This window comes from Oryctolagus cuniculus, chromosome 9, assembly GCF_964237555.1.
Source record: "Oryctolagus cuniculus chromosome 9, mOryCun1.1, whole genome shotgun sequence".
NCBI lineage: Eukaryota > Metazoa > Chordata > Mammalia > Lagomorpha > Leporidae > Oryctolagus > Oryctolagus cuniculus.
Window position 1 is genome coordinate 133,703,871 of NC_091440.1, and position 21,774 is coordinate 133,725,644.

A 21,774-nucleotide genomic window follows, 5' to 3' on the forward strand; every position below is an offset into this window, starting at 1 on the left:
TCCCCTTGATATTTTTTGGTAGTTCCCCTGCCAGTCTAACTTCTTTATTCTGTTTTGCTAGACAGCCCTTGTATGTATCTGTCTGTTTTGTGTGAAAAATGCCAGTGGTTTCCTCCAAGCCTGCTGTCTAGCCTTGGAGAACATGGAGCTCCCTTGGTGTTGGTTTTTAATTTGGAGTGCGCAGATAAATCTGTGTTCCAGATGCTTGTGGCCCCTCAACCTGACCAGGATGCTTGTAGGTATAGTTGCGGGAAGTGCCGATTTTCTAGATAAGCCATTCTTAAGTCTTCTGATTTTTAGCATTGATTTGAGAGGCAGAGTGACACAGAGAGAGGGAAAGATACAGAGAGAAGATATCTTCCATTTACTTTTTCAGTCCCCAGGTGGCCACAACATCCAAGCCAAGGGAGGCCAGGTAAAACCAGGAGTCAGGAACTTCATCTGGATCTCCCACACGGGTGACAGGGACTCAGGTGCTGGGGCCATCATATGCTGCCTCCCAGGAATATTAGCAGGAAACTGAATCAGTACATGGTAGCTGGGACTCATCCCATGGTCCTGTATGGGTTAGGGGTGTTATAAGCATGCACTTAACTTGCTGTGCCACACTGCCCACCCTGGCATTTTTTTTTTTCCTTTATGACTTGCTTATTTCACTGAAATTAAAAGAAAGAGATATCATTCATATCCCGGCTCACTCTCCAGATAACTGCCATAGATGGGGCTGGGCCAGGCCAAAGCCAGGAGCCTGGAATAGCGTGTAGGTCTCCCGAGTGAGCGGCATGGGCCCAAGCACATGGGCCAGCTCCTGCTGCTATCCCAGGCACACAATCAGGAGCTGGACTCGAGGTGGAGGAGCCTGAGCGGGAGCCCCCGCGTGGGGTGCTGGCTAACAGTATTCCTGTGGTGCTCATTTATCCATGTGTAGGGCACCGTGTCACACACTGTGACCCTGTCACTGAGGTGTGCGTATGGATACTCTATCAGTTGATAACACCCTTCTCAGTATAAAGTAAAACTTTGATAACACTGTAAATTAATGAACATTATGAACAGGTCAAGATGAGATTAAAATATTGGGTATTTCATTTCCGTTTCTGTTTAGCTTACTTCCAATCAGCTGTCCTTTTCCAGTAATAAGAGTTTGGTTCAGACAGCTATTGCCTCCCTCAAGCATACCATGTGTGTTCTACAGGCCATCTCCTGTTGCCGCATGGGTTCTGTGGGCTAACGTTTATCTGTTGTCCAGTACTTGCAGAGCTAGGTAGAATGAGGCTTCCACAAGAAACATTTTTAGATATACGTGCTTGAGCCATTTTGCAGGAGGTAAGAATGTCACTTGAAGAATTTAAAACAAGCAGCCACTCAGATATGCCTAATTGCTTAAAATGCACATGGGATAATTTTGGAAGACTGAGCACTTACTTTACTGTTGAGTTCAGAGTTAAAAGGTATTTTCTCTTGGTTTTATCCTGCCCATCCCTACGACCTGTCCCCCATAGAAACACTTCTCAAGAAGGTAAACAACCTTTAGAGACACAGAGGTAGCTAGACACCTAAAACCTTTTTTCCTGAATGTGCATGGCATAAAAAGAGGAAGAAGGCGTCTTTGGAAAGTGATTGTGGAGTCCATTGCAAAATCCGAAAAAGAAAGGGAGCCTTGACAGCTTGCAGAGAAGATTCTAAAAGCAGTTACCGCGAATTTGAGGTATTTTTCCAGTTGTCCAGGCAACGGAGAGCGTCTTCTCTTGCTGGGCAGCCAGAGCCTTTGTGGAGGAACGCGCACTGTCACCGGGCGAGCTGCCGTGGCAGGTCCCTCTGCTCCGTCCTCTGAGGGCCGGTACCTCCGAGCTGCTGTGGCAGGTGCCCTCTGCTCCGTCCTCTGAAGGCCGGTACCTCCGAGCTGCTGTGGCAGGTCCCTCTGCTCCGTCCTCTGAGGGCCGGTACCTCCGAGCTGCTGTGGCAGGTCCCTCTGCTCCGTCCTCTGAAGGCCGGTACCTCCGAGCTGCTGTGGCAGGTCCCTCTGCTCCGTCCTCTGAGGGCCGGTACCTCCGAGCTGCTGTGGCAGGTCCCTCTGCTCCGTCCTCTGAAGGCCGGTACCTCCGAGCTGCTGTGGCAGGTCCCTCTGCTCCGTCCTCTGAGGGCCGGTACCTCCGAGCTGCTGTGGCAGGTCCCTCTGCTCCGTCCTCTGAAGGCCGGTACCTCTGTGGCTGCAGTAATGAGAAGGCAGCCAAGTTGGGAGACTGAAGTAGGGGTACAAACTGAGTGAAGCAGAAGGGACCCAGTTGGTGCCTGCGTGTTTATTTTCTTTAGTCATTGAACTTTGAAAATAATGCTTTTTACTTCAGAGAAGTCTTGTTCTGGGAAAGTGTTTACCCCCTATGTGGGTTAACTGCTTCATTACTTGGGCTGTGCTTTAAACGTGTGTTCTATGTTCCTTTCATGTTTTCACTGCAGTTAAGAAAGACCATCTTGTAAAAAAACAATGAAGTCTTGTTTAAAAACAGCAAATGAAAAAGTAATTATTTCACATATTTATGATACTTACTGCTTCATAGCTACATCTCACAAATATTGATGACACTTTGCTTTTCTTCACAGAACTGAGAAGGGGGGTCCTTCGGTTATTAGAGACTTAGCACATTAATTAGTGTGTTAAAATTTAGTTTTATGTTGGAAATTGAACTTTTGGCAGATTTTAAATGTTTTAATAAATATAAATAACAGGTTCAAATAACAGTTTTAATTTTCTAATTCTTTAATTTGTCTTTTTATTTTTTCTTCATAATTTAAATTATAATTTCACTTATTTTAATGTGGTTTAACCTCTGCAACTGTTTAAGAACTATTCTTCATAATTCTTACATGCACTTAATATCTCATCTGGTTATCTGATGTACTAAATTGTAAGCCACAGAATGATTTTACTATTTCTTTATCTCAACTACCAGATTCCCATTTTGTGTTCACACATACACACAGAAACACACACATGAACACACATACAATTAAATTTACTCTGCTTAACCTTTTGGGTCAATCCTGTGGTATTTGGTACCACCTCAAACTCAAAACCTTGAAAGTGTTGTTTGTGTCTTGCCCTTCATTTGTATGAATTTTCTGACTCTCACTTAGTTGGGCTCTTGTAAAAAATAGTCTCTGCTCTTCCTGCTCATATGCTAACAGTGCAGCCTTTCTCCTTGTTTATCCTACTTCTTTACTTAAAATTATTTGGTAATCTATACCTTGTATCCATTTAGTTGAAGTTTACTTTTATTCCCGTTAATATATCTCTGTATTTCTTCATTTGCGAACTCTTTCTCAAGTATTTTCTTTTTTCTTCCCCCTTTTGATAGGAATCGCATTGTTTGCCTATCCTATACTATTTTCACTTTTGTTTAGGATAAGATGATTAGAAGTGACACCAGAATCACTTCAGTTCCTTCTCCTACATTCAGTTGTTAAAATACTTCTTGTGATAAATTTATTATATCCCAATCCAGCTCATTCTTTGTATAGCTCTTTATGAATGCAAATACTTTTTTATACTATATGCTTAACACTAGTTACTGTCTTAAAGTCCTATACATAAAAGACACTCTTTTGATAGAACGTTTGATGCATTGAACGAATATGATCATATTTTTCATGACTTTTCTTAGGTTTGAATACATCGACTGCTTTTGCTATTTTTGTGTTTGATATGTTTTTCAGGTCTTTTGGTTTCTTTTCATTTGTGATGCCAGAAGTGAACTTTATTTTGGCAACACATTTTATTCTTGACCCTTATTTATTTATTTATACTTTGTCATAGATGTATTTAGATAGAAAATATATGGAAAGCAGTGACGAATAGAGGGGCAGATCGACCAGCCGCTGGCTCACTCCCCCAGTGTCTGCAACAACTCTGCGTCTGTCCGAGCCAGGAGAGAGGCTCTCCATCTGGGCACCCCACACAGGAGCTGCCTCCGAGCCACAGTGGGAAGCTGGGTCAGCTGTGGGAGCAGCCAGTGCGTGAACTGTACTCTCTGCACGGGAGACAGGCTCGAAAGCACTGGCCTAAGTTGCTGAGCTACCGCGTGCATCTTGTTGGTCACATGGAGGTCATGACTGAATGAAACTTGAACCTTTCACATGCTGTTAGACAAGTTTTGTGCTGTTAAACATAGTGCCTCTTGAAATACACAAGTTCATGTGCTTGTTTGTCTTTAATGCAGTAAGAAAAGTACATAGGAATGCAAAATTTCACTTAACTAACAGGGTTTATTTTTGTCTCCATGGAGATCTCGTATGTTACTGCCTGCCAAGAACCAGTGCTTTGTCTGCTGATTAAGAGTGAGTGTGTTGTTTTGTATTTTAATAATCATGTGGAGTAGGTGTAGTGGTGCATCGGGTGTGCTGATGCTTAGGCGACCAACATCTTATTTGTTTCACATCCCAGGTACTCCCCCTAAAACTCAACTTGTGCTAATGCACCTGAGGCAGCAGGTCATGGCCTCAGTACTTAGGTTCTTGGGACCCAAGTTGGAGGCCTGGAATGAATTTCTAACTTCTGACTTCAGCCTGGCCCCGCCCTGGATGTTGTGGACATTTGTGGAGTGAACCATGAGGTGGAGGATTTCTGTCCATTTCTGTCTGTTGGCCTTTCTAATAAATAAATTAGTCTTGTAAATATACTTTTTGAGTAGCATAAGGCCCTGTCTATAAATCGTTAAAGCTTTTTCTCTGTGAATCTCAGCCTTTTTCCATGAATGTTTGCTTATACTCAGCCAGGTGTCCTCTCTGTTTTTATTTTCTTATCTTCATTTCCCCTTGAGGGTCTCATGAGAGACTTTGTCAGGAACTTTCTCAAAACTGAAGTTACAAAGCATTTCCACTTCCAAAGCAGGGATGTCACTTCTTCACTATTTGGTTTTTGTAAGTGCACTGTGCCTCTTTGGATTGATTATGTACATACTTAGAATTGCTTTGTTAATTTATTATAAACAGTTGCTTGGGCACTCATTCATTAATGAAGCAATGTAACACTTTAGGTGAATTCTTTAAGTACAATTATTTTGGAAGGTTTGCAGGTTTATTGTTTTTATCAGCCTGTTTCCTGTAACTGTTGAGTCTCCTCCAATTTTCTTGATGCCATCATTCGTGATTGAGAAGAGAATGTCTTAAAGGAAGACTGTTCTTCATCAGCATTTAATACTTTTTCATAATAGATCTTCAAATGTAACTAAAATATGTAATAACTGAAAATAGTATTTTGATACAAATATTTTTAAGTTGAATCCATAATTGAATTTCATTGTAATGGCAAAAGAAGATGCCTTGAAGTGTACGGGCTGTGATTGAGTTTGAGGTGTGGTACAATTTTACTGTGTAGCTTTGCTTTTAGAGAGGAGGGCTTTGTACTGATTTGAGATGGAGTGGGGATCCGGAAATCAGGCTTTCCCACCAGGTCGGGTATACCAGCCGCCCTGTTGAGAGGGAACACTGCTCTTCTCCTAGCAGCCAAATATCGTTGTGTTTCTTGGTTTGAAAGCCACTGTATTTGTGTCCAGATTGTTTGCAAAGCAAGACAGACCTAGTACCTGCCCTCCGAGTTTAAGCCCTGGGTCAGAAGACAAAGGTAGTCGACTCAGTAGGCCATCTGAAGGAGTGGGGAGTGTTGCTGGATGAGGTGTCCATGTGGGGTCCCTGAAGTTTCATCTGGTACACTGGGCAAGATCTTGGTGTGTTAACTCATTTTGGCTATTATGGAGCTGATGAGCAGTTTTGTAATACAAGCTACTTGCTGGGAAATCCATAGTGACTTCCCTAGGAGGACAGCTGTACCTCTTCTGGCATCTGATTGGTCCAGGTTGTAAAATAGTGACTGATTCATGCTGTGTGGGTGGGCATTTTATCTCATCCTTGTTTTGGTATTTCATGTGTCCTCTGAGGTGCAAGCAATTGTGTCCTGTGATACTTTGATATTTAAGTCAGCACTGGGTAGGCGTTTGGCCTACCAGTTTAGATGCTGCTTAGTATGCCCTCTTCATATGGGAGTATCTAGGTCCAGGTCCTGATGCTGCTCCTGATTCCAGCTTCCTGCCAATGGGTGCCCTTGGGGTGAAGAGAGACCTGGATTGAGTCTGTGCTCTGGCCTTCTGACTTCTCTGTTTGCCTCAGCCCAGTCCAACTATTGTAATATGGAGAGTGAACCAGCAGCTGGGAGCTGTCTCTCTCTCTAAGATTAAATAAATAGATAGTGAACAGATGTTTTGGAAAATGTACTGTGGTGAGCTCTGCTCAGAAGAGTACTTCCAAATAGTCTGTAGGATGTTATTTCAGGTTTTGTATTGATGACCTCCTAATGTTGGGTCTCAAGAAAGCAGAGGTAGTGCAGAGCTCTCTCCACCTCTCTGATTTTACTTTCCCTGTCATTTTTTTGGTGTGTTTAACAAAAGAACATTTTTCTTTTATCTCTCCCTTTCGTGCCCCCCCGCCCCCCCCTTCCACTTAGAGTCAGAGAAAGATGTAGAATGATCTTCTGTCTGCTGCCCGTAACAGCCGGGGCTGGGCGTTGCCAGTGCCAGGAGCCCTGATCCAATGTAGACTGCAGGGACTGAAATACTTGAACTGTCTATCACCTGCTGCTCACAAAGTGTACATGAGCAGGGGACTGCCTCATTGTGAAGCAGAAAAGCTGGAACACGTCTGACGTGGGTGTCCCAAGCACCCACACTGTGCCACACGCAAGCGCCCTGTCAGATACTTTGCTGAATAAACGGAGATTGCTGAGATCATGTCCTTCCTAACCAAGAATCCCAGATTCCTTATCTGTGTCCATGATCCAGGAAAGCAAATCGTTTTCTCATTCTTGGTGTAGCCGCATCTTGATTTGTTCCTACCTTAATTTCTCTTTCAGCACTTCAGGCATTAGGAGATATGTATACTTCCAGTGCTGTGGAATTGGTTTCATGATCACACTTCATTCAGACATAGGTGTTTGCTGAGATTTGTACTGAGTCGTCATAGGGCATAGCCCCTAATGTTACCATCTGAGGTGAGGGTGTCCATTTTTTTGTTCTGCACTGCCCTGTGCTTCTACACGCGTTACAGAGAGTGAGTAGCACTCAGTAGTGTAGGATGATCTGCTTGGTTAATCATTGCACTCAGCAGGAAGAAAGTGTGTTTCTGAAACAATACCAGATTTGAATTCAGCTTTTTTTTTCTTTTCTTTTCTTTTTTTTTTTTTTTTAAAGAAAAGCAGAATTATGGATAGAGAGATTTTCCACCCACTGGTTCACTCCCCAAATGTCCAGAATGGCCAGGGCTGGGTCCAGCTGAAGCCAGGAGCTTCTTCTGGGTCTCCCACATGGGTGGCAAGAGCCCAAGGACTTGGGCTATTTTCCCAGTGCTTTCCCAGACCATCAGCAGGGAGCTGGATTAGAACTGGAGCAGCTGAGACTGGTCCCAGCTGGCTCTGCAGGCGGCAGCTTAACTTTCTGTGCCATAGTGCCAGCCCTTGCATTCAGTGTTTTTTTTTTTTTTTTTTGGTGACAGGCAGAGTGGACAGTGAGAGAGAGAGACAGAGAGAAAGGTCTTCCTTTTGTTGTTGGTTCACCCTCCAATGGCTGCCGCGGCTGGCACGCTGCGGCCGGCACATCGCACTGATCCGAAGCCAGGAGCCAGGTGCTTCTCCTGGTCTCCCACGCAGGTGTTGGGCCCAAGGGATTGGGCCATCCTCCACTGCCCTCCCGGGCCACAGCAGAGAGCTGGCCTGGAAGAGGGGCAACCGGGACAGAATCCGGTGCCCCGACCGGGACTAGAACCCGGTGTGCCGGCGCCGCAGGCGGAGGATTAGCCTATTGAGCCGCGAGGCCGGCCTGCATTCAGTTTTTATATTCATTGACCTAAGAAATCCTTTGAAACTTGCATAGCTTTCTTTCTGTTTTTTTTTTTTTTTTTTTTTTTTTTTTTTGAGCTTTAAGCTGCTTCTCCAAGTTTTCAATTCACCTCAATGAGAGAACTGTTATTTCTTATGTGTGGAAACTGTGTAGATGGTATCCTGCCTGTGGTGGAATTCCATGCTAACAAACTGTGCGTGGAAAATGCAAAACACATTTAGTGCCCCTAGCTTGCTAGGTACCATGGCTTAACAGCACAGTCCTGTGAGGGGTGCCAGTGGCTTTCCCCTGCCATCACAGCGCTGACTGACATCACTGCACCATTAATCCAGGAAAAGGTCAAAATTGAAGATGAAAATGTGGTTTCCGCTGAAAGCATGCCACGTTTGCACCATCCCAAAGTCAGAAAATCGTAAATCAAGCCCTCCTAACTCCAGGACCATTCTTTTTGTTTATAGCTATTCGTTTATTCGGATTGGAATTTCATTTCCAAATGCTCCTTTCTGAATTTTCCTTTTTTTGTTGCTTTCATTCTTCCTTATTTGGAGTTTATTTTTAGATTTATTTACTTGAAAAAGTAACAGAGAAAGAGGGAGAGAGGCTTGTCTGTTGATTTGAGAAAGAATTTTAGGCTGGATAATGCAGTAAACACCTAGTAAAGTAGGCTCAACAAAGCTGAAGAATTTTAGATAAAATAAAGCAAGGACAGGAGAACGGCAGCCTGAGTTGTGCGTGAGAGCATCGTGCATCACCAGGCTCTGGAGTAAAGGCGTGTCTGCGCGGTGCTCAGCCGAGACACTGGTGGGGTGCTTGGCCAGACCCTCAGCTGCATCCCGTGTGCATGGCAGTGTCTGGGAAGGTGTTTCAGAGCAGTTCTGAAAAAGCGGTATTTTCTCAGGAAAGCAGGGAAATTGGGGTCTATAGCAGGAGGATTTGAAAAAAAAATTGAGTTCGCTTCTCAGGAAGATATCTGAGGCCTTGATGAGTGTATTCAGACGACACAGAAAGCTGATTGCACCTGCATCCTTTAGAGGTTGTAGGTAAAGAAGCCAAATGCTTCTAAATAATTAGAAGTTCTGTCAAAACAGTGACTGGATTTTTTTTTTAATGGAGACAATTCAATATGAGACAGTTTGCCTAAGAGGAATCAGCACAATTTAGTATTTGGCTTTCTGTTGAGAGCAAGTCAGACTGATGTTTTGAAAGCTGTCCCAGTGTTCCTGATTTCCGGTTGTGATACATCTTTCATTTTTTTTTCCTATTGAAGTTTATTTATTTGAAATGCATTGAGAGAGTGAGTGAGTGAGAGAGCTTTTCTCTGCTGGGTCAGGTCCCAAATGGCTGGCTGCAGCAGCAGGGGCAGTGCCAAACTGAAGCCAGGAGCCAGGTACTCTGAGTTTTCTATGTGGGATGGCTTGGGCATCTTCTGCTGCCTTACTAGGCACTTCAGCAGTGAGCTAGATAAGTGGAACACCTTGTTTGCGCGCGCGCGCGTGTGTGTGTGTGTGTGTGTGAGTGAGAGAGAGTGAGAGTGAGAGGTGATTGATTATACAAGGAGTTTGTGTATGAGAGAGATCCTTTACAAATGTCAACTTTCTGCATGGCATTAGGTGAAGGTCTTAGATGGGTGCAGCTGTGTGTGAGAGAGGGAGGAAGCGAGATCCTTTATGAATGTCTACTTTCCAGGATGGGGGAGGAGGCGGGGGATCAGGTGAGGTCCTTGTAGTGATGAAGACAGCATGCTGTTCTCACTCACTTTCCAGTGTCTGATTTGCTATGTTCCTTTTCTCCTTTCTACCTGTGTCGTCCTTGACGGAGTCATTGTCACACTTGAGTTAGCTTCTGCTGTTTATAGGGCAGTTTCAGACCACCCTCTAATCCTTGAAGGATCTGTAGTTGAGTCTGAACCGTACATGGTTCAGCAGGATAAGACACAAGTTTGTTCCTGTGTACACATGGGAGTCTCACAAGATACAGGACTCAAGAAAAAGCCACGTGACTGTAGATTATGTAACATTGGCGCTCCCGATGGGGAGGGAGTCATGCGAATTCAAGATTCTCATCTGCTCATGCAGTCTGCCCTGGGAGAAATGGGTGCCTGCCGTGAGAGCCTGCCTGGTTGGGTGGAATCTCTGACTGAGTTTCCTGTCTTTTGAAAATGGTTTTTCCCAGATGGATCTGTAGGCGATCAAAGAGGCCTCAGAGAAAGCCTCTGCGTGCACCTGCTGTTTGCAGTGTGGACTAATGTGAGTTTCTTTTGTGGGACAGTGTTTGAGAGCCTCTGTTGTGTCTGTAGTCTCTGAAAAGCCATCTGAAAATACGCTGCGGAGGCATATTGAGGGTGGCATCCTTAGGACTCTCGTGATGGAAAGAGATTTTCCTCTTGTTCTTACTCCTCTTCAGTTGTGCTGGGTTGGAAAGAATTAGGGTCAACAGCAGATACTCAGAAGTCCCCGTTTCTGTCTCTCCGACCTCTGCTTTCTCTTCTTACTCTTCCTGGGCACAGGGGTGTTGGTGTTAATTCCTCCCTGCCCGCCTTTCCCTAGAGCCCGCGCGTGCTGGTACCTTCTACAAACGGCAGAATGAAGGAAAGCCAGAAAGAGGTGAGTGTGGAGCTAGATTTTGATTTGGGCTTATCAAGGGGCTGGGGGCTCACATCACTGTCACGCCAGAGGTTATGGAAGAGGGAGATGTGAGGGGTTGCTCCCATTTGTCTGTTGTCAGAGGCAGAGTACGGAGTAGGTTTGGGGAATCTGGGGTTGATTGTCGATCTGCTGTGCCCCGCAGGCTGAGACTTGTACAGCAGATAGACCATTGGCAGTCAGGGCCGTAGATTCCTGTTAACTTCTCTGTTCTTGCTTCTGCCATTGGTATCATCTGCTTCTCTCCTGTCCCTCTCACTCTGCAGCAGGCATATGTGAATATGTGTGTACATGTGGTAAGCTTCCTGCCCTACCTTTGATGTCCCTGGGCTTCTGCACAGATCGCTTGATAGCCACTTAAATTAGCCTTGGATCCTCTGAAATCAGGAAAGAGTCTAAGACTGCACTTGGGAACCTTGCTGGCCCTGGTTGTAGCTCTGGCTCCTGTTCATAAAGGAATCACTAAGGAAGACTTTGTTAACAGCTGCCTGGACAGGCATGTATGAGAGTCTAGCCTGCATTTGAGCCTTTAATGAAGCTAGTGTGTTAGGCTGATTGGCCCCCAGTCGCTGCCTATTTCAGAGGGCTGCTGATGTGCGTGTCACAAAAAGGTTATTGGTCCTCGCGGTAGAAAGATCATCTTGGTGCTTGGTTTTTGAGTGCCTGCTCTGTGTATAAGGTCTCCAGCTGAGTAGGCTATGTCTCCTGGGAATTGGCTAAGCCATAATACTTCTTGCCTAGGAGCTCTGCTATTGATTTGCCATGGTTAGTGGCAACACAGTAAAAATTGGTGAAATAAAACATGTTCTTGGCCATTTGGGGATGTAGTGATGGTTTGTGTCATTTTTCTTTGAATTCTTTTTGGTATACAAGAGCTTTGCTGCCACCTTCTAGTGCTGTGTCGTTTTAAGACCTGCTAGTGTTTCAAGCTTAGAATACTCAGGCTGGATCCAGCTTTGTCCACCTCAGTGCTGTTGGCCTTTGCAGCTAGATAATTCTGTTGTAGGTCTCATACCTCTTGAAAGGGGCATGTGGCATCGCTTGCTTTTGTTTCGCTGTGTGCGAGTGGTGGTGTGACCTCTTGTGACCATTAAAGGTAGCTTCACAATGCCAGGTGTCTGTACACAATGGTACAGAAGTGTCCCACTCTGAGCCTCTGGTCTACCAAACACCTTGTGAGTGGCCAGGATACCAGGAAGAGGTCTCGTTCACCGTCTCGGCTGTGGCGCGAGGAGCTGATGAGCACTTTGAAGCTGGGAGCTGCGTCTCTGCTTTGGCTTTTGACTGCTTTCCTCGCCTTAACCTTCAGGCTTGACCAGCTTCTGCGAGACCCGAACTTGGTGTCCTTTTCTCTTCTTCTCCGTGTTACTTGGTTTTAGTTTCCCAGCAACTAAGAGCAGGGGATTGATAATACGTTATACTTAACACAAACAGAAAATTTATGAAATGATTTTCTATGAATAACAGTTTAGTGTTACTGATTTTTAAGATAATTGAGCTATACATAATTTTTGATTGTGAACCTGCTAATATATATTGTTTAAATGTACTTGTAGGTTAAGTATCTATAAAAAATGGTATATATAGAGCACTATGAAGTTTCCTAAGTGACAAAAGGTGATGATGACTGACTATTTTGTACAGATTTGGTTTTAACCAAGTAGCAAATGTTTGGGAACACGTCATTCCAGGCACTGGATCGGTGTTTCAAATAAACCATTTTCTGATTTTCTTTTCCAAAACGTCCTAAGCATTTCGGGGAGGTCTGCCAGATGCGCTGTGTGCATCGTTCCATGAGCCACCCCTGAGTTCGCTGTGCTCTGCTGGCGCCTACACAGGGACTGCCAGAGCCACCCTTTTCTCGTTACGGTGATGCACTGAAAGTGAGCATTGAGGAACACGGCAGAGGAAGCCCTCCTGGCTGTAGAATGCGCTTTGCCTTTCACAAGGCCCTTTCTGTGGCTCCTGTTTGCTGACTGCACTGCACTGCTCTGCCCTGTGGGATGTCCTTGGCTTCTGGGTTACTTCAGAGTTTCAGTGGCGTCAGCATGTGGTCTTCGATAGGAATATATTTAATATGAAGGAAGGTTTCCGTGATAAACTGAAGTCTGTGTGTCCTCCCCCTGGTTGCTTAGCTGAAAGCAAATGAACCAGAAGATTGCATCTCATATTTTCTTATCTAGGTAAAGAGAGAGCCGTCCAGTCTTTGAAAACATCAAGAGACACTTCGCCCTCAAGTTCTTCAACAGTGCCTTCAGCAAAGGTTTGTTCTGCTTCTGCAATCAGTTGAGAAGAATGACAGTGTAAATGAGATGGACTGTGCTACAGATGCGTTTGCTCTGTATGGTCATACCTGTAGGGCAGATTTGCAGTGTGAAATAGCTACCAGAGTAACTGAGCGTTTCACATACAGTTTTTCCATAGGTTTTGCTAAAAATTAATGGTTAGTGCTGTAGTCTCGGTTCATCACGACCATAGCCAAGAGGAGGTGAATTTGCAGGTGGGCAGGTTTGTAGACTGTGCCGGGGTTAGGGTGTGGAGTTGGGGCATAGCCAGAGACCTGACATCTGTGTGTGATCCCGGGTTAGAAGACAGGGCTGTGTTCCTATCTCCATGCTGTAGCACACTGATGGCTCAGAAGGGGCGTGGTTGTTTCAAGGACGCAGTTCCTCTTTGCTGTGTCATTCTCATCTCCGCATACTGTGCTTCTGATCCTCAGAGATGAAAGCTTTGGGGCGAGGCTGAACCACAGGTTCCTTTGTGACACCACACCCTTGCTTCTGGCCATAACTTTTCTTACTGTCACTTCTTTCCCACTTCTGTTTGTTCTTCGGTCTGTGAATTCTTTGTCTTTCCATCAAGAATAATTTGCTTGGTAAGTACCAGGAGTTCAGGGACAGCTTATACTACTGTACTCCTCAAATGCCAGGATTCTAGACCCTGAGCCTCCAACAGTAACTGATTGGATTTCCTGGTTCTGGCACAGCTGCACCCGAGGCCTTACCTACCTGAAAAACTGGCTTTGTTTTTCTTGTCAGACAGTGACAAAGGTACCTACAACTCATAGTACCTGCTCATGAAAATTAAGTCATTTTACATGAAGTTCATGTTCCCTGTAATTTTTGTGCTTTGTTTAATGAGAGAAAGCCGTAGTGAATTTTAGCCGTTTTTGTCTGGTAGTTTCATGTTATTTTTTGTATTTCTGTTGCATAGACCACATGTCTGAAAATGGGGTGCTAGCATCAGAATTTTTGGGGATGGCACTGTAGCACAGTGGGTTAAAATCAGAATTTTAAATTTAACTTTGTTTTCTATATTGAGAAAGTATAGCTCCTTGTTTCCTTTGCCTGATGGTAGCTGTGGATAACTTTTTTTTTTTTTAATTATTAGTTTGGGAGACTGAGAGAGCTCCCACCTGCTGGCTCAGCCTCAGACTCCCATTTCTGTCAGGGCTTGTCCTTGCACATGCCAGGTCAGAGCAGGAGCCAGGCATACAGTGCTGGTCTCCCACACAAGGAGCAGCAACCCAGCCACTTGTGCTGTCACCTCTGCCTCCCACGTTGCACATTGGCAGGAAGCTGGAGTCACCAGCCAGACCGGGGAGTGGGTTGCAGGTGCTTCGATGTGGGCTGGGCTGTCCAACTCTTGCTCCCAAAGGTACTTCAAGGGTCCAGGTGTAGTGAGAGATGATAGAAAGATTAGGTTCATAGTAGATTTCTGCTTCCTCATGTCGATGTCTGTTTTGCTTCTGGTCTACAACTTTGCTTTCAGCAGATACCCCCTTGCCCGTAGTCAGTGTGCCCCAGGCAGAAACTTTATGAAGACCTTCTGTGGTGGTTTCGTTCTGGTCCAAGTGTCTGACCCCTAGTCTGCTGTGTGAAATGTTTCTGGGCTGAGCTGGAGGATCTCAGGGTCTCTGTTGGCTTCCGTTGCTTTCTTTCCTTAGCAGATAGATGAAAAGTTAGTTCTTTTTATACAAGGACAGCTTTTCAGAGCCCTTCCTGCCCATGGATATAGAGGTCTACGTTTTCTCTAAATAAGCATCTCACAGCAGGAGGGCGCGTTGTGAAGCAAAGCTGAGGCATACATCCCGTATCAGGGCACTGTTTGGGTCCCAGCTGCTCTGCTGTGGATCCAGCTTCCTGTTAATGCATGCTGGGAGGCAGCGGATGATGGCTCTGGTAGCTGGGTTCCTGCTGCCTGCACGGGACACCTTAATGGAATTCCAGCTCTGGCTTCCCCCTGGCTCAGCCCTGGCTATTGGCAGGCATTGGGGAGTGAACCAGCCAGAGGAAGCTCCATCTCTATCTTTCTCTCTCCTTCTCTGGCTTTCAAATAAATGAAAATAAATCATAAATCATTCTTATTTGCTTCATCGAACAAATGGAATTAGAATTTATTTACTTCTTACCTCTCAAATTGAAATATTTGCATAGTTTTGTCATAATACATACTTTCCATGCACTTTTTGCAGAATCTTCTCAAATGCAATGGAATTCAAAAACTTTTTTGCTCCAAAAGACTTAGCTTTAAATTCTGTTTTCCGAGGATGTTTTGTAATACCTTCAGTGTGTTTCACGTGAGACAATGTACTGCCCCACAACTCGATGTGGACGTGTTGCTGCTGTTTGACAGCGGCTCCAACACTAGGCCCACTCCCCCGGCGTGCAGTTAGCGGGTCGCCGGTATGCAGTGTTGGAGTCCTCTTGCAGTGCACAGAGAGAGGAGGCGGGTTCACTGGGGTCTGAAGGTGGTGTACCTTAGAGTTCAGAGTTGGGATGAGCAGGATATGGTCAGCTGGCGCGTGGGCCGCTGACTGGTTCACAGTGCTGTGGCCTTCCTGTGCTTGCTCAGTGAGAGGAGCCACTGTGTTTTCTGAGATGGCGCTGGTGTTCTCCGGTCTCTGGGGTACTTTGCCTGTTAACTTTGATCATGTCTCTGCCCCGGCTTGACCTTTGTGTCACTCAGAGGAACTGCTAAGGGGAAGAGAAAGTCTATATCAGAGGCATTAGGAGTGTTTACCAGTTGAAGTAATAAAACTTAATCCACCTCACTTCATTACATTCTACTAAATTTGAATGCTTTTTTGTCTTGGTATGTGAGAATACTTTTTAAATGATAATAGCTATGGGGAGGAATTGTATTTCTGCTGTCAGAGAAGAGATGGCATCTAAGTTTGGAGTGACAAGGCCTATAATATGAAACTGTATTCTCGGCTGGCGCTGAGGCTCACTAGGCTAATCCTCTGCCTGCAGCGCCGGCACCCCGGGTTCTGGTCCCGGTTGGGTGCTGGATTCTGTCCCGGTTGCTCCTTTTCCAGTCCAGCTCTCTGCTGTGGGCCAGGAGGGCAGTGGAGGATGGCCCAAGTGCTTGGGCCCTGCACCCGCAAGGGAAACCAGGAGGAAGCACCTGGCTCCTGACTTTGGATGGGCATAGCGCCCGCTGTAGCAGCCATTTTAGGGGTGAACCAATGGAAGGAAGACCTCTCTCTCTGTCTCTCTCTCTCTCACTGTCTAACTCTGCCTGTCAAAAAAAAAAAAAACAAAAACAAAAAACAAAAAAAACAAAAAACAAAACAAACTGTGTTCTCTGCAGACAGAGTTACCATAGGACGCTACGGAAAGAAATTTTTGTTTTACAGTTTTACCTCTTATTCTGTAGCATAAGCCTTAATATTGTGGAAATTTAAATAGATGATCCAGAAAAGACCTTTTATTTTCTTCATGTTTATATTGATCCCCATGAAGTGATTGATCTTCCTGAAATGTTTTAGTGTAGTAGATTCATATCAACAAATAAGGAAAAGAAAGAAAAACTGAAGTTCCAAGCATTTTTCTAGAACTTTGAGGTCTGTGACCTCTTAGTTTTCACAATTTATGTAAATTGAGCATTATTTACCCTATTTTGTTGCATTGTCTTAGGCCTGCCAAGTGACTAGTCTGAAATAAAACACGGGTCTGGGGTGGGCATTATGGGCCAGCTGCCATGTGGGCTCTGACTGGTGCTGGTGCACCTGGGGGGCAGTGTGTGATGCTGTAAGTACACAGCCCCTACCACACAGGTGGGAGACCCCAGTGGAGTTCCGCTCCTGACTTCAGCTTGGCCCAGCCTCTTGTGCGCATTTGGGGAGTGAACCCATGGGTGGAAGATGTTTCTTCTCCTTTCTCTGAAACTCTGCCTTTCATTTAAACAAACATTTTTTTTAAAACCACAAGTCTGTAATTTTGTGGCTCCTACTTTGTTTACTATTATGTGTGGTTAGAGAAAATAGAGAGCTGTGGGATGAAAATAGACAATGTAAACATCTGGTAGGATTTTAGCATCATTTATTTTACAGAATGTAACTAGCATTATGAAGTAGAAGTCAGTATACCGTCCTTTGTGTTTTATTTGCCATTAGTATATGGATTGTCAGTGTGTTTGTTTCTGCTCCTTGGAACGTGCCTGTGTGTGCTTTTTGGAGGCTTATGACTTTGAGTGCGTGAGGTGTGCTGCTTGTATTTGAAGCTGGCGGCCTTGAGAGCAGTAACTGAGAGGTCTGCTGTCTTTGTTAGACGCTGGACAAGCCCAGCAGGCTCACTGAGAAGGAACTTGCGGAGGCCGCGAGCAAGTGGGCTGCTGAGAAGCTGGAGAAGGCGGATGAAAGTAACTTGCCGGAAATTTCAGAGTATGAGGTAAGGTGAACGCCGAGTGGAGTATGACGTAAGGTGATGTAAGGGGACCTGGAGTCACTTCAGCACACACGTGACCGCATCTGCTCATCATCTTGTGTCTCAATGTCTCTGATCGTTTAGAAGTACAAGAAGAGCAGGAATAAGGGCTGTAGACCACCCCCCCCCCCCAGGTGCCTGGGTGCATCTGCTCACGCACTGTAGGCCAACCGCTGACGCTGGGGTGGAAGGAACAAGCAGGTGTTAATTGCCAGAGCTCAGGACAAGGAGCTAGGGAGCCACGGATCAGTCACTTGGAACCTGGAGCTGAGAGGTGTGAGTTCAGCTCATGTGCAGGTCTCTGATTGGGCCACAGTGCTGGCGATGCTCCTTTGGTGGGTTAGAGATGCCATGTTCTTTGTGGGAACTTTGATGATGGTAAAGCAGGCTCTGGTCTGTGCGCCTGTAGTTATTTCCTGGGACCTCGGGTTCCTGAGAATACCCTTCATATGAGACCCTGGAGATGAATGATTAATGACTATCCCTCCCCTCAGTGTGTTATTTTTTTTAAGATTTATTTATTTATTTGAAAGAATGACACAGAGAGGAGAGAAACAGAGGTCTTCCATCTTCTGGTTCACTCCCAAATAGGCTGCAAGGGCCAGAGCTATGCCAATCCTAAGCTAGGAACCAGAAGCTTCTCCCAGGTCGCCCATGTGGTTGCAGGGGCCCAAGGACTTGGGCCATCCTCCAGTGTTTTCCCAGGCCACAGCAGAGAGCTGCATCAGAAGTGGAGCAGCCTGGACTCAAACTGGCATCCATATGGGATTCTGGCACTTGGTGACTGCAGCTTTACCCACTACACCACAGCACTGGCCCCGAGTTCCTTTCCAATAAGAGGTTGATTTATAGATGTATGGCAGAGTGTTAAAGGAGGGAAGCTGAGAGCTTGTGGGAAAGAAGGTGCTCATTGGATCTGGTTCTGCATTGGTAGTGTTGGGTAAAAGCTTGGTTGTATATGGAGCATGAGAGAAATGCTTCAGTGGGGCACGTGCTGTGGTGCAGCAGGTTAAGACGTCTCATGAGGAGGGTTCTGTCTACTCTGGGTGAGATCCAGATCCCTGTTAGTGCACTGGAAAGCAGTGGGAGATGGCCCAGTGCTTGGGCCCCTGCCATTCAGGTAGGAGACCCAGATGGAGTCCTGGCTCCTGACTTGGGCCTAGCCCAGGCTAGGCTGATGTGGCCAGTTTAGAAGTGATTAGCATGTGGAAGATCTCCTGCTGTCATCACATTTCAAATAAAAGAATGTTTTTCAAAAATGTAAATTTATCTATTTCCTGTAATAGACTTTTGCTTTTTAAAGGTATCTCAGGAAATCATCCTAAACTTCTAATCATAAACTAATGAATTCAAAACTAAAAATAATTTGACGTTGGGTTATGGGCTGTGTTTATACTACATGTTAAACTCTGCAGATCATCTCATTAAGAACTCAAGAAATGAAATTAACCACCTAAGACCTTTCAGTTTTAAATACCAAAAGACAAGGATGTCTTTGGACTCAATTTTACTCATGAAATGAGCTGAAAAAAAATTTTTAATGTCAGTTTTGCTCATATACCTTTTTTTTTTTTTTAAAGATTTTATTTAGTTATTTGAGTTACAGAGTTACAGACAGTGAAAGAGAGAAAGGTCTACTTCTGCTGGCTCACTCCCCAAATGGCCACAGTGGCCGGAGTTGATTGAATCTGAAGCCAGGAGCCAGGACTTTGTTCCAGATCTTCCCCATGTAGGTACAGGGGCCCAAGCACTTGGACTGTCTTCCACTGCTTTCACAGTCCTTAAGCAGAGAACCAAATTGAAAGAGGAGTAGCTGGGACATGAATCAGTGCCCACATGGGATGCCAGTGATAGGCTTACTACTGTAGCTGTGACAGTAGATACACACGTGCTTGTTCCAGTAGCTGTGACAGTAGATGTACATATTGTTTTTTCTGTATCTGTGAAAGTAGATACACACGTGCTTGTTCCCGTAGCTGTGACAGTAGATGTACATATTGTTTTTTCTGTAGCTGTGAAAGTAGATACACACGTGCTTGTTCCTGTAGCTGTGACACTACATGGTTACACCTGTGCTTGTTACTGTAGCTGTGGCAGTAAATACCCATATGCTTGTTGCTGCAGCTGTGAGGGTAGATTCACATATGCTTGCTACAGTAGCTGTCTCAGTAGGTATGCATATGCTTGTTGCCATAGCTATGAGAGTAGATACTTAGACGGAAGCTTGAGTAAATGTATCCAGGATATCAAGCTGTAGGTAGATAATGTGCCAGTTCTATTGAAAAGTGTATACAATCAGGTGTAAAGAAATAGGTCCTTTACTGTGTCATCTTGGTTATTTTCTTTAATAATTTAGAATGATAGCTTTTATTTTATTTATTTTTTTTGACAGGCAGAGAGGACAGTGAGAGAGAGAGAGACAGAGAAAGGCCTTCCTTGAAAGTTGGTTCACCCCCCAGTGGCTGCTGCAGCCTGCGCACCGCGCTGATCCGAAGGCAGGAACCAGGTGCTTCTCCTGGTCTCCCATGCGGGTGCAGGGCCCAAGGACCTGGGCCATCCTCCACTGCACCCCTGGGCCATGGCAGAGAGCTAGACAGGAAGAGGAGTGACTGGGATAGAATCCGGCGCCCCAACCGGGACTAGAACCCGGGTGCCAGCGCCGCAGGTGGAGAATTAGCCTATTGAGCCGCGGTGCCAGCCTTTTATTTTACTTTTTATATAATTTTATTATTTTCATAAATTGCTGTTAGGCATAAGACTAATTTCTTCTGTCCTTTATACATTATCTTTAATTAGCAGGGCTTTATGCAGGCTTCATTTATATAGAGAGGATGAATTGTATTAGTAGTACTTATTCTCCTCTACTTCCTGTCATTTTTTGTGTTTTTTATAAGACATGTCTATTTGTTTGAAAATCCGAGTTAGAGAGAGGGAGGGGCCGGCACTCTGGCGTAGTGGGTTAACCCACAGCCTCAAGTGCCCCTATTCCATATGGGTGTCGGTTCGAGACCCGGCAGCTCCACTTCTGATCCAGCTCTCTGCTGTGGCCTGGGAAAGCAGTAGAAGATGTCCCAGGTCCTTGGGCCTTGTACGCATGTGGGAGACCCGGAAGAAGCTCCTGGCTCCAGATCAGCAAAGCTTCGGCCATTGCGGCCAAATGGGGAATGAACCAATGGATGGAAGGACCCCCCCACCCCGCCTCTCCTTCTCTCTGTGTGTATCTCTGACTTTCAAATAAGTGAATAAATCTCTAACAAAAGAGAGGGAGAAGAGCTCTTCTATCCAATAGTATGTTCCCTAGGTGGTGCAATGGCCAGGACTGCAACAGACCTAAGCCAGGAGCTAGGCGCTTCATGCAGATCTCCCATGTAAGTGGCAGTGGTCCAAACACTTAGGCTGTCTTCTGCTGCTTTCCTGGGCTGTCAACAGGGAGCTCGATCAGAGTGGAGCAGCCAGGACACGAACTGGTGCTCACATGGGATGCCGTCCTCACAAGCAGTAGCCTTCCCTGCCGTGCTGCAGCGATGGCCCGTATGCATTTTGTAGATCTCACTGCTGACCCTTGTCAGACCGTACGTGTTCTCCTTGTGTTGCTTCACTGCTCAAATACTTTTTGGCATTGGATCTAGAAAGGCACTCTTAAAAACTTCTGTTATTCCCAACATTTACCCAGGACTTGCAAGATTTTGACTTAGTGGAGAGTAGATAACCCTGCAGCCTGTCAGCAGTGTCACTAATAAGATAGGCTCCGTGGCTGGCTGTGTGAGCAGAGGGCGTCACTTGTCCTGTGTGTGTGCGTCCAGGCAGACTGATGCTGGTCACTCTGGAAGTGACACAGCTGGCAGATTGCAGTGGTGTTCTTTGTACTTGGTCCTACGTTATTAATATTTTGCTGGGAAAATAATAATATGCTAATAGTTACTTCAGTGGAAGTAGAAATTTGGCCTTGTTCCTATAATGTCCAGTCTGGTTTGATGGAATAACCTGCAAAGCAGAAAGCCCTTTGATGCTAAAATAGCATTTTGTATAATAAGGGGGAGGGGTGTGTATGTGTGTGCATGCATGTGTGTGTGTCTCATAGTTTAAAGAGTGATCTCTCTGCTTCAGGAACACCATGGCAGCACAGATGTTGATTAGCTGAGAGTGAGCAAATGCTGATGTTTCCAACTTGGCTTGCTGCCATCAGTACAGTTGTTAGCCATTTGGAAAACACTGTAGTTTATATGTATAAAGTCCAGTGAAATTGAAAATGCTTAAGGCCGGCGCCGCAGCTCACTAGGCTAATCCTCCGCCTGCGGCACCGGCACACCGGGTTCCAGTCCCGGTCAGGGTGCCGGATTCTGTCCTGGTTGCCCCTCTTCCAGGCCAGCTCTCTGCTGTGGCCCGGGAGTGCAGTGGAGGATGGCCCAGGTCCTTGGGCCCTGCACACCCGCATGGGAGACCAGGAGAATTACCTGGCTCCTGCCTTCGGATTAGCGCCATACGCCGGCTGCAGCACAGCAGCCATTTAGGGGTGAACCAACGGTGAAGGAAGACCTT

General features: G+C 45.5%; 1 protein-coding gene across 36 annotated transcripts in view; it reads left to right on the forward strand.

The window, feature by feature from the left end:
* PPHLN1 (periphilin 1) overlaps nt 1-21,774 on the forward strand; it is a 104,939-nt gene that overhangs the window by 56,701 nt on the left and 26,464 nt on the right. For 25 of the 36 annotated variants that reach the window (XM_051850946.2, XM_070049674.1, XM_070049675.1 and 22 more), the window contains 3 exons: nt 10,430-10,486; nt 12,709-12,788; nt 17,080-17,199. In XM_051850946.2, coding sequence (XP_051706906.1) covers nt 10,430-10,486; nt 12,709-12,788; nt 17,080-17,199 — 257 coding nt within the window. The remainder of the gene's footprint in view (nt 1-10,429; nt 10,487-12,708; nt 12,789-17,079; nt 17,200-21,774) is intronic. The other 11 variants (XM_070049679.1, XM_070049686.1, XM_070049687.1 and 8 more) reach the window with 1 other exon arrangement.